General features: G+C 53.0%; 1 protein-coding gene across 8 annotated transcripts in view; it reads left to right on the top strand.

The window, feature by feature from the left end:
- The window catches only part of Asap2 (ArfGAP with SH3 domain, ankyrin repeat and PH domain 2), a 155,922-nt gene that overhangs the window by 138,341 nt on the left and 2,439 nt on the right, over nucleotides 1–15,142 (top strand). For 2 of the 8 annotated variants that reach the window (XM_036170340.1, XM_036170337.1), the window contains 7 exons: nucleotides 1,140–1,253; nucleotides 2,739–2,994; nucleotides 5,010–5,144; nucleotides 6,657–6,822; nucleotides 13,027–13,076; nucleotides 13,350–13,420; nucleotides 13,773–13,895. In XM_036170340.1, coding sequence (XP_036026233.1) covers nucleotides 1,140–1,253; nucleotides 2,739–2,994; nucleotides 5,010–5,144; nucleotides 6,657–6,822; nucleotides 13,027–13,076; nucleotides 13,350–13,420; nucleotides 13,773–13,895 — 915 coding nt within the window. Of the gene's footprint in view, nucleotides 1–1,139; nucleotides 1,254–2,735; nucleotides 2,995–5,009; nucleotides 5,145–6,656; nucleotides 6,823–13,026; nucleotides 13,077–13,349; nucleotides 13,421–13,772; nucleotides 13,896–15,142 lie in introns of all 8 variants that reach the window. The other 6 variants (XM_036170339.1, XM_036170336.1, XM_036170344.1 and 3 more) reach the window with 4 other exon arrangements.

Genomic DNA, 15,142 nt, shown 5'->3' with positions numbered 1-15,142 from the left:
TAGAAATATAGAGGAGACAGACAGAAACAGGATAGCCTTGGGAGTGTCTGGGTCCAAACCCTCCAGCCCGTCCTGTCTCTACTAAAGGGCTTTTAAAGAGATGCCAAGAGGTGGAACAAATGACCTTCCCCCAGCACAGCCAAGTGCAGACCATCCCAGGCACCTGGTGACCACGCACGTGGTCCAGCCATCCCCTAATGCAGCCCTGCTGTGTGAAGCAAGCTCAGATCTCACTAGGAAGCTTTTCTGGGCTCCCACAGCGGGAGTAGAGGGGCTGTGAACCGAGGGGGGAGCTGCGGAGTCAGCAGTCCTGGCTTTGCAGTGGGCTGTGCCTCATTCCGGGCTATCTCCTCATTTGTGGAGTTGAGGGAGGGAGGTAGCTGTACCCCTTTGCAAGGTGATCGCCAGAGCTGTTGAGTCTTGTTAAAGCAGGTACACGGTTCGTACCCGACCCACGGAACTCCTAATGCTACCCAAGTAGACAGTAAGCAAAAGGTGCTTGTGTAGACGCTACCCATCAAGTTATTGAATCTATCAATCCCCCGTTGTATGGGTGAGGGAGCAGACACAGGAGAGTCAAGTGACTTTCCCGAAGTCACACAGCAGCTGTCCAGCTCTTGGGAACAATGAAGCGCCAAACATCAGCTGCACATAGTAGATTGCCGTACCTCCGGTACGGTTGAAGGGGAATTAACCAGCCACTTCCTGTGAGAGAGTTGGAGAAAGGGGCATCCTTTCCCACTCAGTTCTCTTACTGTGCGAAGGCTGGCATGGCAGCGAACACGTTTTCTTCTAAGGTCCAGTTGACGCCGCCTATGCTGTGCTAATAGCCGAAAGATGCCCATCACCTTTTAGGTCCCCAAGTCCCTTGCCTGTGTGGCACGGTTTCTAGAGAGTCACTGAGGGAGCTTTGAGGGGCTGGGTTATCCTGCGAATCAGGTACAGGGACCTCCACGGAGATCCGGGGATTTAAATAAGCAATCCTGGAGCAGACTGGAACGCCCCTGAGAGTCCGTTCAGGCCCTCCTCCGTGGCCTGTCCGAGCTGGGTCTGGACGCCCACGAGCGTCCGGCCTTTGTGCTTGAACACAGATGGGGGCAGCAACATTAACTGCCCCTCCTCCTCCTCCTCCTTCCTAGCTGACTCAGGCCTTGTCGGGAAGATTTAACTCCCACGTTCACGTCGAGTATGAGTGGCGACTGTGGCAGGAAGACCTGGATGAAAGCGACGATGACATGGACGAGAAGCTTCAGGTCTGTGCCTCCCTGCCTCCTCGGCCGGGTGGTTCCGTGGCCTGGTGTGTGTCCGTTGATCTGGGCGGGTGCCAGGCTCCCCTGCCTCCTAGCTCCAGTCCACACCGATGGAGGAACGGAGCAGGCGGTTCTATGATTGTAGGTGGCTGGTGGGGAAGAGCACCCCGCCTGCTGTGGAGCCATTATACGGAGTCAGGTCCTGTAGGCAGGTGACAGCTTATATGGCTGGTCTTGTTTACCTGAGTGACCTTCGAAACCACCACGCGGGAACAACTCAGTTGCCTTTAGAGCTCGCCCGATCTCACTTCCTGTGTTGGGTGGAGACTTCAAAGCCTGGGGGAGGTTGACTCAGCCAACAGGACATAGGTGTTTTCACACAACCTTGGAATGAGCATAGGGCTCTAGTCCCGGTCCGGTTCCCTATCATGTACTTGGTGAAGCATACCCTGCAGGTACCTCAGGACGGTGCCGCCTTCACACAGGTCTGTGGGTACAGGGCAAGGTCAGGCAGCCTCCCTCCAAACCCTCAACCCTTGACTGTGACCCTTCCTAGCTCCCACCACAGCACCCTGTCGGGTGTGCCAGCATGCTCTATATTAGAATGAGAGGAAAGACCTGGTCAAGCACAGTGTCGTGGCTTAGTGTTTTATTTTTCCCCCATAGGACTTTAGTATTCTCTTAATATGAACTAATATTCTAATATAAACTATAAACAGATGATTAACAGATACAAATGGAAGAAAACATTTCTGAAGGCTGTTGGACCATCAGTGATGAAAAGGCATTTAATATCTGAACCTAACATTCCCTATAGCACAAATTGATAGGGCGTGGTTGCATCTCAATAAATCTTTATTTATAAAAGCAGTAAGGCTGAATTTGATCCCTTGGGCTCCTATGGTCGAAGGAGAAAACTGAGGCCCACAAGTGTCCTGTTCCCCGCACATGTACCTGTAGACATACACAAAGAACACACGTTTTTGGTTTTTGTTCTTAAGCAAGTGATATCCTGGGGATTTGCTGGCCCCTGATTTATCGGGATCTCAACAGTTCAGAGGAGTGTGAAAAGGACTTGTTGATCTCTACCGAATTAAGCACAGTGCTGGTGGAGCTCACCGCTCGACAGCCAGGGCCATTCTGCCCCATAAGATTGTGTGCTTGGCAAGGAGGAACCTCAAGGACAGCGTAGGCTGAGGTAGCTGGTTGGTAGGGTGAAGCAGCTTCTCTTTGAAGTCCTTCACAGAGGAAGAACTGCAGTTCGTAAGCCGTGGCTGGGTAGGTGTGCGTGTCTGAATTATGAGACACAGGGTGAGTGGGATTGAAAATCTTGCAGCTCAAAGTCAGCCGCGTCTGTCGGGCTGAAATGGTACCCACCACCCAGAAGTGATGGATGCGTCTCCCTGTTGGTTGAGTTGATAGCACTCAGAGAACGCCTTAGCTCCGCCTCACGCTCTCGCTCTCACCCCTGGCATTCCTCCGCAGCAGCCCAGTCCTAACCGGCGCGAGGACCGGCCTGTCAGTTTCTACCAGCTGGGGGCCAGCCAGTTTCAGCCCAATGCCGTGTCTTTGGCCAGAGATACCGCAAACCTCATCAAGGACAAGCAGAGGGGCTTCGGGCACAGCATCTTGCAGAATGAGACCTACGGAGCCATCCTGAGTGGCAGCCCGCCCTCCTCCCAGTCCTTACCCCCCAGCACCACCAGCGCACCCCCACTCCCGCCTCGGAACGTTGGGGGCAAAGGTATACGATTCGGAGTCCCCTGCAAATGCCTATGGGCGTGGGCATTGAGGAGTTTGGTGCGTGGGTGTTTATTTTGTAGCTATTTTCTGTCTGCCGCCTTAAGGAAGTCACTTATTTTTAGCACGCCAACCCTGTAGTGGTTGTACCTGGGTTCTTACTCTGGCAGAGGTGTGTGTGAGGTGAGGCAGGGCTGCCCTGGGTCAGAAGGTAAGCTAGGATGGCCTCCCACCGTGCTCATCCCATCCTTTCCTGACTTGCTCCCCTCCGGGTGTCCTGATTGGTCCCCTCCTTCTTCCTCAGGGATAGCTTAAGGCGCTGTGAGGACTTAGTGTCTCTAGAATACCTTTGAAATGAAGGAGTGAAAGGTAGTGATTTAGGGAACAGTGGTCAGCCTAACTGTAAAAGCACAAATGTGTGAGCCCTTAAGTGTGCAAGGCTCACGAGATCCCCAATCTGAACATAAGTCCCACTCAACAGGTGGCTTTTTTTAATGTATGTGTTTGTTTGCTTTTCCAAATATGGAAACATGAAACCATTTGTCTGATAGTGAGGACTGGCCGGCGGCCACTCTGCTCTTGAAGTGGCCAGCGAATGGCCAGTCCGGCTCTGCCAGGGCTGCCCATCTTAGGTGGTAGTCTTCAGGACCTCCAAGGTCAAGGAGGGGCTTCCCTGGAAAGATAGTAGCGTCCACTTGCTGTCCCTGAGCTGTGGCTGCCATGCATAAACACATTGCAAACCGTCTCCTGCAGTGGCTGGTGGCTGGGAAGGGGTGGGCAGTGTGAGATGGTACTGCAGCTGGACACACCACATATGCCACTACCCTGCCTAACACTCAGGGAGGCCCAAGGGTTAGGTGAGTCACTGAGGCGCAAAAGCATGAAGAGCGGACCCTGTACCCCCTGCTCCCACCGGCACCCACACCTTTGATTTCTCCTGTACCCTATGATCACTCCCTGTCGCCTCCTACAGGCTGCCCAGGGCAGTGCAGGTCCTGACTCACTGCTTCTTCATCCTGGACATGGGAGCTAATTCTGAAAGGCCCAGTGTTCCAGAGACTGGCATTCCCAGGAGTAGCTTGGGCTGGCTCTGTGATAGCAGAGACTTCGTTGGCTCTGGGGGATGGTAGGAGAGGAGTGGTCAGCTCCTTGTCTGGATTTCTTGCAGTCTTGGAATCGGAGAGATTGTTTTCCCACTTTTTTTTTTCATTTTATCTTTAGCTCTGTTTTTTTTTTTCACATGAAGTAAATTGCACCCCTATCCTGCATCATCCCTGTCCTAGAATCCACACTTGGTGTGAAGATGGAGTTTTCACACCCCGGGATGGGGGATAGAGTTAACACTGCCCCGTGTCCCACACTGGGGTGCAGAACTTACTCATCATAGGGAGAGTGTGAAGGCTGCCCCCCAGCCCTCCCTTAGACACCCCTGTGCATCTGAGTAAGTTTGACCCAGGGGGGAAGACCATGACCAGGGAAGTGCCGTCGCTTTGGGGGTCACCTGAAGCGACTGGGTCGTCTGTGCTGAGTTCCAGGCAGATAGATATATTGCGGGAGGCTGGGGAGAACCCCGATCTCGTGTTTGGAACACAGTCTTCCTTCTGCCCACACTGACTGAGAACGGATCTCTGTGGCCCACGGGAGGAGGTCATAGAAGGGCAGAGGCGAGCAGAAGGTCTAGAGCCCCTGAATGCAATGCTCAGTAGATTTATGGCTGTTAATTTTCATCTTCAAACCATAACATTTTAAAAGTTCATGATCAAATTGAGAAGGCCACCTGTGGGTGCTCCCTGGAGCAGTTTATTTAGTATTTTATTATAGTTATCTTTTGGATGCGTCTCACTTCCCTCCTAGAGAAAAGAGTAAGTTTTAGAGTTCTGATGCTCTTCTAGAAGGCTCATGTTGACCCTTTTTATGAGTGAGGGGATCAATAACGAAGTGTTTTGTTTCTGTTTTTGTTCCGTGCCTGTGCGTGCGTGCTGTGTGTGTGTGCGCGTGCGTGTACGCGTGTGGGTTTAGTTCAGACAGCCACCTCAGCTAACACCCTGTGGAAGACAGACTCTGTAGGTGTGAACGGTGCCAGCAGGCAGCGATCTTCGTCAGATCTGCCAGCTGTCCACCCACCGCTGCCCCCTCTGCGAGTGACGTCGACCAGTACGTTTTTTTTTGTTTTTTTTGGTTTTTTTGTCTCCTCTCCTTTTCCCTTTCTTTCCAGTGGGCCTTGCGAATCTGGAAAACAGGGGGCACTGTTGGCCGCCACCTTGGGGAGACCGCTGCGGGCTGCCCACAGATATATACCAGATGCTGCCCTTGTGGCCTCCCCCTCGAGCCCCCCGCCTGTTCCCTCACCTGCTCCCCCTCCCCCAAGACGGCTCCCTCTTTTCTTTGTCTTGCAAGGCATTTTAACGACATTCCCCCCTCTACACACAACATACGTCCAGTTCCTTCAGCCGTATGGTGATTTGGGGGTGGTCATTTCACTCATGATCTGGCATGGTATTTTCTATGCCAGTGTGTGGTGGGCAGTTCCCAACACTGGGAGCCAGGCAGTGGAGAGGGCCCCTCTGCTGCTGCAGAGCCAGTTTTCACTGGGTGAGTGACACCAGCCCCATCTGCTCCCTGCCCTGCCTGGGCCTCAGGAGCAGGGGAGTCAGCATCTCTGGGTCTCTTACTTCCGGGGCACTGGAGCTCTTCCTAGGCCGTGGTGCCTGTGGCTTAAGCAGAAGGCGCTCTGGCCCCTCTGCAGGCATTGCAGCAGCAGCTCAGTGTGTGCAGGAAGCTCTGCAGAGGATCTGGGGCCGGGACCAGCTGCAGCCTCCTCAGGTCAAGCATTAAAAGGACTTCACATCTGCCCTTCTTCCTTCTGCCTCTCAGTGTGGTGCTCCTGGGCTTTTCTGTTAAAACGGAAAAGGGGAGAGAGAGGCCATAAACTAGATCCTTTTGGTTTTGTTCTTCCCTCCCCAGAGTCCTTGTTCCATACATGTTTGCTCCCATCCTGGGGCGGGCCGCTGACAAGGGCCGGGTGGCTGGCGCTCTGTTATTTTTGAGATGGGTGGGGTGAAAGAAGACCCGGGCACATGACCTCACTCTCTGTTGTGTTTATGTTTTAAACAGCTCTGCCCACCTTGGCAGTATCACTTTGCCTTGGAGCCTCAGCCTGTCATCTGGACAATACAGATAGTTGTAGAAACCGTCACCTCTCCCCTTAGACTGGGGATCCCCATACCACGTCGATTGTCATAGTCTATCCTTAGCGCTTACCCCCCACACACACACACAGGCCAGTGGGGTACATAGGGTTTTGTTCCCTTCTAGGAGTGGGTAACTGGATGCAAGAAGAACCCAGGGCAGATGCCAGGCTTGAACCTGGCCTCGGACTCTGCCTACTCTGCTGGTTTTGGGCCAGGTCGGCCACAGAATCCAGGCCTGGCCCCTCCACCGGGTTTCCATCTAAACACACACAGGCCTCAGCAAGGTCTCAGCTGTAGCTGAGGCTCAGCTGTCTGTATGGTTTTGCCCCTCACGGTTTCTTAGAGGAGACAAGCTGAGAAGCAGCCCATAAGTGTTCCCAGAAGAATGCTAGAGAGGGAGAAGTCTCCAGAAAGAGCCTAGGTATGTGACCTAGGGAGCTCACTCTCCCCCCACTCCCCCATTTTCTCTCCACAGATTCCCTGACCACCACACCACCCCCTCCTGTGGCTAAGACATCAGGCGCACTAGAAGGTGTGAACCAGCCAAGCAAGCCCACCCAACCCGGGGCCTCGCAGAGCAAGCCTCCACCCCTGCCACCCCAGCCACCCAGCCGCCTGCCTCAAAAGAAGCCATCTTCCGGGTAATTGTTGCCCCTGCCTGGCCACTCTGTGCCTGGCCCCAGCAGCCAACACTGCCTCTCACATTCAGAGGGCTTCCAATGGCCTTGGCCCTGTTTCTTCATCTGTTGGGATTTCCGTGTGAGCCCTGGAAATCTCCTGTGTTCTTACCATGATAGGATGAGAGGCCAAGTGCCGTGTAACTTACTGATCAGCTCTCAAGGGTCTTAAGGTTAATTCTGTGAGGAGCTTTTTAGCTGAAGGATCTATTACACGCTTAGATCTTAAGCCCGAGTAATTAATTTAGATTTATGTGCATTAACACTGGGGTTTTTGGAGTCAAGTCCTTAAGACCCAGGCCCCTGTTAGTTGTTAGATTTTCCTATAGACAAGGGCTTTCTCCTTCATGCACACACTGCAAAGGGATCTAGTTACCTTTTTGAAAGCATTTAAAATTTTTACATTTTATTTTATGTGTATAGCTGTTTGCCTGCCTGTACATCTGTGTATCGCATACCTATCTGGTACCCGAGGAAGCCAGAAGAGGGTGTCAGATTCTCTTGAACTGCCGTTAGAGGTGGTTGTGAGCCACCATATGGGTGCTGGGAATCGAACCCATGTCTTCTGGAAGGGTGGCCAGTGTTCTGAACCACTGAGCTGTCTCTTCAGTGCCGTGCCCACCCCCCCAGCTCTAAATCTCGTAATCTATGTTTTTATGGTAGGAAGTAGATTTATTTGAGTCTTCTTTTTGTGGATTCATCCTTAAGACGTGAGGTCTGGGTTGGGGGAAAGTGGTTAGAGCTACGGGATACACATGTCTGTGTACACAAATGTTCCTCTCTCTCTTTCTAAAGTCTGTAGCTTTCTCATTTGGAACCCAGGACTTCATGTCAGCATCTCCACTTTCTCTCACATAGTTAGCGCTAGCACTTAATGTTTTGAGACGGGTCCTGTCTCAGGGATTGGGGGTGACACAGTGGAATAATTTGTCTTTGCCGTAGCTGAGACCCCCACCCCCAGGATGGAAGTCATTTGGTAAAGGCTGCTGTCATGGAGGTCTCCCCACTCTGTGGACTTGGCAGCCCTGTGCCTCAGCGACACTTCAGCCCGGCTGCCGACCACAATGCCCGCGGGCGTGGGATCTCTTCGGGTGGTGTGACTCCCTCAAGCCCTGGGCCCAAGACAGGTCACCCCAAACAGGCCAGGCCATGGTGCTTTTGCCCTGTTAATTGCAGGAACAGTGCTGGATGCCGGCCTGAGTGCGTAGAGAGGGTTCTGTCGGGACACGGGCCAGCAAGACTGTCCCCTGTAACTCCCTTTCTCAGAGCCGAGAATCTTGGCTCCTGTGCTCAGTAATGCAGCTGCTCCTTCCTGGGAACATTCTGCTGGCTCTGCCTCCACCTGGCCTAGCGGCTGAAGCCTTCTTTCTTTCCCTGCTTGAACTAAATCAGTTGAAGCACCGGCCCGGGGCCATGCAGCCTCTAGTCTAACCCCCAACTCCCCACCCAGGCCAGGTGTCCCCTGCTGGGTCGTGGCCTCCTCATCTCACCCAGGATGTAACGCCCACCTCTCGGGTGTCAGACCGGATTGGCCTCTCCATTAAATGTGCCATCTTGGTTTTACCAAATAATCCAGCTGTTCTGACGGCTCCCCCAGATCCCAGAGGTGAAACCCGGGTACCTGCTCCTGATCGACGCCCAGACCCAAGTCCCCCAGTCACTTTTGAAGAGGAAAGGTGGTGGTGACAGATGTTAGGGTCTCATACCTGTCACCAAAGCCAGTCTGGGGTCTGAGCTGTAGCAGGGGAGTGGGTTTTCCTCATTAGCTGGCATCCTGCCGCTGTCTATTTCAACTCCTAATTTGTTTCTGTGTGTTGTTTAAAATATATACTTCCAGAGACATTTTAGCTTTCCATTTCCGTTCTCATAGTACATCGAACCCTGTTTGTAGCACCCAGGTTTTGTTTGATGGGAGCTTTACCTCTCGTTTCTTAAGGACTGAATGATTTGGTGGAGGGGTAGGCACTTGCCTTGCTGGCTTCTAGGGTTTTGGCTTCTGTGTGGTAGAAGCTGTTCCCTGCACACCTCTATCCCCGCTTCAGGTGAGACACTGGGCACTGACAGGCAGGTTGCCCATGGTGTTTCTTCCCTGGTACAAATGCCCAAGAGAAACAGTCGGGGTGGGGGTGCTTATTCTGGTGCACAGTTCTCCCAAGGACCACTTGGCTTCCTTGTGGTAGGCCTGTCTGGTGAGGCAAGAACACCATGGAGGCCGGGACCAGCTGTTGACCTCCAGCCGGAAGCAGGGATCCAGAGTGGAGAATGGGCCGGAGACAGCTAGACCCTGCCGAGGGTGCCCCTAGTGGCCCGGTCTCATGCTGTTGCTGCCCCTTAATAATGCCACCAAAGTTTGACTTCAACAAAGGATGAACTCACTTCCCCCAAAGTACATCGTCTGGCAACTGAGCATTTAACACAAGAACCTTTTGGGGTAGTGTTTCATATCCAGACCCTAACAATAGGTTTCCCTGAGGTGGTATGGCTGTTTGTCTGAGTGATTTTATCCCACCCCCACCCCCCCCACACACACACACATACTTTGGGCAACTCAGGTTCATAGTGTTTGCCTAAAGGTGTATGATTTCTGGGAATCACGATAAAATGAATCTTAAACTTGATCCCTCCGCTTTTAAGATGTTCCCACTAGCTGCCCCTGGTGTCCTAGGCACGATGTCCTATGCTGTGACCTCCCTGCAGTGGAAGCTGTCTTCGGTGTACTGGGGACAGGTAGCTGGGAGTTCAGGGCTTTGCCGCCTCCTTACGTAGCTTTGGGGGGTTTTGTTGCTGTTTATTCTTGCTGAATCCTCTTGTTGGTTACACGGCCTGCCCAGTCTCCCACTTGCGGAGGGTTTTGGCCTGACAGGGATGTTACGGTGTACCTGGGACTATTCCAGGACTTTCCTTACACCTGTGTAGGCGTCCCCTCCTGAGTGAACTAGGAGACGGAGCCCAGAGCATCATGCTGCTGAGAATGTACTCTTCCCTGAGCAGCAGCCCCAGGCTTCAGTCTGACACTTTTAAATCAGAAGGTTTGTGTACTGCTTTGCCAAGACGTCCTCCTAGAACCCAAAGTGCACATCTGCACCCTAATATTCCTGTTTTAAAAAAGATTTACTGTTGCCAGGCAGTGGTGCACACCTTTAATCCCAGCACTCGGGAGGCAGAGGCAGGCAGATCTCTGTGAGTTCGAGGCCAGCCTGGTCTACAAAGCGAGTTCCAGGACAGGCTCCAAAGCTACACAGAGAAAACCCTGTCTTGGAAAATTTAAAGAAAAAAAAAAGATTTATTATTTATTTCATGTATATGAGTGCTCTATCTGTATGTACGCCTTTATGCCAGAAGAGAGCATCAGGTCTCACTCTAGATGGTTGTGAGCCACCATGTGGGTGCTGGGAATGAACTCAGGACCTCTGGAGGAGCAGCCAGGGCTCTTACCTGCTGAGCCACCTCTCCAGCCCGCTCATCACCATAATATTCTTAACAGTGATTTGAAGGAAGGTTGGCTGCTGAATTCCACCATGACAAGTATGCGTGCCAAGCCCCTCTGCTGACAGCCGTGGGCCGCACCTCTCCTGGCCCCTGTGTGCCTTTCCTCTGTGATGTTCTTGGATTCTCTCCCTTTTACATGCTGCTTTTTACGGCGCCAGGTCACGTCTTGAAGTTCTAGACAAGAAATAGTGGGTTTCTGGCACTGCCCAGGCAGATGAGAACAGTGATACTATCCAGCAGGCGCCCGGTCACAGCATCCTCCTCCCAGCCGGGCCCAAGAGCTCACAAGTGCCAAGCTAGGGTGGTGGGCGAGTCTTCTTGCTGGTTTTAATCGAACTGAAAGGGAAGGAGGGGACGACAAAGCAGATGCTGTTAGTTAGGGTGTTCTTATCTGAGGCAGATGTCGATGAATGGAGCCAGGCTGTCGCTGCTGGGAGAGTTCCATTTTTAAAGGAAGACATGGTGTATATTCCTTGTAAAGGAAGCCCACGCCCTACCAATAATTTTGAACATGATATAAACCTGTCATTTCATATTTGTTCCCTTAGAGCAGGAGACAGCGGCCAGAGCAGGCCCACAGGCCAACTACCACCACTGCTTCTGTCCATGAGTCACAAGCTGTCAGTGGGGTGTGTACTCACAAGTGGTGGGTAAGATTTTCAGATGAGAATGTTTCATGGCATGTGAGATTTCTGGGACCTACAGATTTTAGTTCCTGTGTCTTAGTTACTTTTTTCTTGCTGTGAAGAGACACCATGACCAAGGCAACTTACAGAAGAAGTCTACTGGGACTCATGGTTCCATGGTCAGAGTCCATGGTCATCAAGGTGGGGGGAGCATGGCAGCAGGTAGGCAGGCATGGTTCACATCCTGATCCACAGGCACAAAGCAGAGACGGGTAGAGGAGGCCCTAACTGGGCCTGGCATGGGCTGTTGAAACCTCAAAGCCCACCACCCCAGTTACCCACCTCTTCCAACAAGGCCACACCTCCTAATCCTTCCCAAACAGTTCCACCAACTGGGGACCAGGCATTCAAATATATGAGCCTATGGAGGCCATTCTTATTCAAACCAACTGCACCTGTAAGTCAAGTATTAGCTTAAGTTGGCCTTGAACTTGTGGCCCTTCTGCTTTACCTGGCTGACCTTTGAGGGCAAGGCTTATGGTGATATATAGTGTGTACCCTAATAAATTTGCCTGAAGATCAGAGAACAGAACAAGCCACTAGATTAAACGTAGAGGCCAGGCAATGGTGGCACACACCTTTAATCCTAGCACTCGGGAGGCAGAGACCCGTCTGGGTCTCTGTGAGTTCAAAGCCACCCTTGATTACATGAGATGGACTCAGTCTAGGGGAGAAAACAGAGCCAGGCAGTGGTGGCACACGCCTTTAATCCCAGCACTTGAGATCTCATGCCTTTGCTTGGAAAGCACACACGTCTTTAATCCCAGCACTAGAGAGGTTGAGACAGGAAATGATGTGGCTGGGTGGAGAAAGGTAGAGAAGGCATGAGGAGGAGACAGGAACTAAAGGCCTTTGAGCTGGAGTGGAGCTCTTTCAGGCTGAGGAGCTGGTGAGGTGGCGGCTGAGGCTTGCTCTGCTTCTCTGATGTTTCAGCTTTCACTCCGTATACGGTTCCGGGTTTTTTGTTATAATACCAGTTAGGTTCCATGCTACAAAGGCTGGCTGACTATAGTCCTTCGCTGCGTGCCTCTTGGGAGTACTTCCTTGACCACAGAGGAGGAAGTTGGCCACTCAGCTTAATAACGCCTGCTAGGATGCAGGTGCCCAGAGGCAGTGGGAATCAAATCAGCTTTGCTTTTACGGTTTTTTTCCGCCCCTTGAAAATAAGAACACAACCCAAGTCACTTTCCTTTCCTCTTCATCCTGAGGCTGCAGACCAGCACCCAGATGGGCGCACTGGGGCTGCAGAGGAAGTGACCTGCTGTGGAAAGAATGCCATCGCAGGCTGCCTCCCCATTTCCTCAGCCCCTCCCAAGGCTTGCCTGCCCCGTTGTTTGTCTTACTTCCTGTTGGGTCCCACCAGCACCCCTAGGTGACAGAGGAGATACAGCGTCTCTCTCAGCCCTCCACGGACTCTGGTCCCTTTTCCCTTTAGAGAATTAACAAAGCTCGAGTCCCACCTTCTTTCGGGTGAAAAGCCACCGGTGGCAGACCTGAGTGGCTAGCGCTCCCTCTGCCAGCTGTGAGAACGTTCATCTCTGCTAGAGGAAATGCTGGACACAGAGTTCAGCGGGCCTGCCATCAGCCACATCGGTTCCCAGATCAGGGGTCACGGAGTTCACAGACATGCATGATGCTGACTTGTGGTGGTGTCTGCCCAGACCCCTGCAGAGCCACCAGGCCTGAGGTTAAGGATGGTGGAGGCTGGCGTGGGGGCTGGAGTCAGCCAACAGTGCTGCGTGAAAGCAGTGATGGGTGCTTAGCTTCTGCTCTGGCCTACCGTGAATGGAGTGCAGCGCTGGCCTCAGGATCGAGATCTGGCACTTTGCTCTGGACCTTTCCTTTTTCAAGAGTGGGGCTGAGGGGCCGCACATGTGATAGACTAGGGATAGAACAAGCTCAGGCTTGAGCGTAGACGGGGTCCCTTCTCGAGGGAAAAAGCTTCGAGCAGGTAGCCTCGGTGATCAATAAATCTTTATTTCCTTCCTTGTAGGACTGACAAGCCGACCCCACTGGTCAACAAAGGCCAGCCAAGAGGACCTGGTAATTATTTAACTTGGAACAGGTTGATTCATGGGGGTTGGGGGTGGGGTGGCATTTCTAGGTGGCTGGTCAGCCCTGGTCAGGGCCAGTCAGGAAGTTCTCTGCCTTGTACAGGAGTTTTCTCTTGATACGATAAACGTGTGGAGAGCCTTGCTTTTAGACTAACCCTGTGACTCTTACAGCCGTTGTCTTGCAGTTAAGATGGATGGGCTGGGGCTGGGGGTGTCTTGTAAAGTTGCCTTGTCCTGGCTCTAACGCAGTGGCTCTCTCTAGAAGCTCCGGGTCCTCTGTCCAACGCCATGGCCCTGCAGCCTCCGGCTCCCATGCCTAGGAAGTCACAGGCGGTGAGTGGACAAGCCCGCTGGCCTGCCCCTGGCCCTCCTCGGCAGGAGGGCCCCAAGGCAACCACGTTTTCTGTTTCTCCTGGGTGGAGGTCTGAGGGCTTTTTTTCCGGTGCTGTTTCGTGATTGGGGAGCTGACCAGCGTGGACATTTGTTCGCTGCTGCCAGACCCCGGCTGTTTCATTTCCCTCCACTCAGGCTCCTGCCCCACGCTCTTCCCCGCTCGCTTGACCTGTGGGTTTCCCAGCCCAGGTACCTGGCTCTTGAGGCCCGTCCTCTACCTACACGACCTCGGCTTTCTGCCACACCGGCCCTCACCCTTCTTCTTCTTCTTCTTCTTCTTCTTCTCATGCAGACCAAGTCCAAGCCCAAGCGAGTCAAAGCGCTTTACAACTGTGTGGCTGACAACCCGGATGAGCTGACTTTCTCTGAGGGGGATGTGATCATTGTGGATGGGGAAGAAGATCAGGAGTGGTGGGTGAGTCAGGGTGGAGGGGGGCCTGTGCACAAGTCAGGGTGGGGCCACCTGGAGGCTATGCACAAATCGGGGTGGGGCCACCTGGAGGCTATGCACAAATGGGGTGGGGCCACCTGGAGGCTATGCAGAAGTCAGGGTGGGGCCACGGGCCCGTGCACAAGGGAAGATCTTAGCCTAAGCAGTCTGGGTCTGGTGCTGCTGCCAGATTATAATGCATTGCCTTCTGCAGGGCTAAGAGGTGGTGGGTTGGGGAACAGGAATAGAGCAGTGGGATGCAGCAGACACACAAAGTGCTCGGCAGGGCTGCCACCCAGTGGGCACTCCCCTGCCCTGCCGACAAAGCTGGGATTCGGAGTATCTCAAAAGACCCCTTGGGACTTGGGGGGGCCCCTTTGCTGGTCAGCCACAAGGAGTTTGACCTGATCTGTAGCTGCCCCTCCTGCAAGCCCCCCTTCCGCGCCCTCACCCCCAAGTTCTCTGGTGGGTCTGTGGCCAGCCTTGCAGCACCACTGTTGACACGGTCGAGGTCACCTTCCTCGGAGGGACTAAGGGGAGACGCCCATTCCCGTCACCTTCCCTCAGCACCCACAGCTCCCAGACTCCTTCCTCTTCTATCTGCTGAGGAAGTCCTGTGCATGGCTGGGTGAGACTCCAGCGCTGGGCTCTGGGAACCTGTACACGCCCACCAGTACCTCCCACTAGGAAGCAGAGTTGGGGTCACACTGTCTTTCATCCTACGTTATGGATGGACTCCACCCTGTCACAGGCTTAACCCTATGGAAAATCCAGACAGGTACAGAAGAAGTAAATGTTGGCCCCCTCCTGAGAACCCAGGATTCTCAGTTTGACAGTTTTCCTTTAGAATGCTATTTGCTAATACCATGAACGTGGTTGAGATGATACATGGATATCATGTATGTTATTTGCCCAGACTGAGTTTTTAAAGCCTTTCTACAAATGCCTGATGAAATACGGATGGAGCCACATTTTGCCAAGTCTTACGACTTCGAGTACAGTTTCTTCATTCATGGACTAAGTGGGAGTGGACCCAGATGGCTACCCTGGTGCCTTCCATATTGCTGGGGCCCAGGGACAACATCTGTGCTCACCTGCAGGCATGGGGGGGGTGTGTGTGTGTGTGAGGGCGTGTGGAAGGAAGCAAACACAGGTGGGAAGGAAGAAGGAAAACATGGCCTAGCTGTTGTTCTGTCATTGCTTGGCAGAAGAAATCCCTCTGAACAAACAGA

The sequence above is a fragment of the Onychomys torridus genome, chromosome 21 (genome assembly GCF_903995425.1).
Source record: "Onychomys torridus chromosome 21, mOncTor1.1, whole genome shotgun sequence".
NCBI classification, from domain to species: Eukaryota; Metazoa; Chordata; class Mammalia; order Rodentia; family Cricetidae; genus Onychomys; species Onychomys torridus.
Note: the sequence above shows the minus strand (reverse complement) of the source record. Positions and strands in the feature narration are given on the sequence as shown.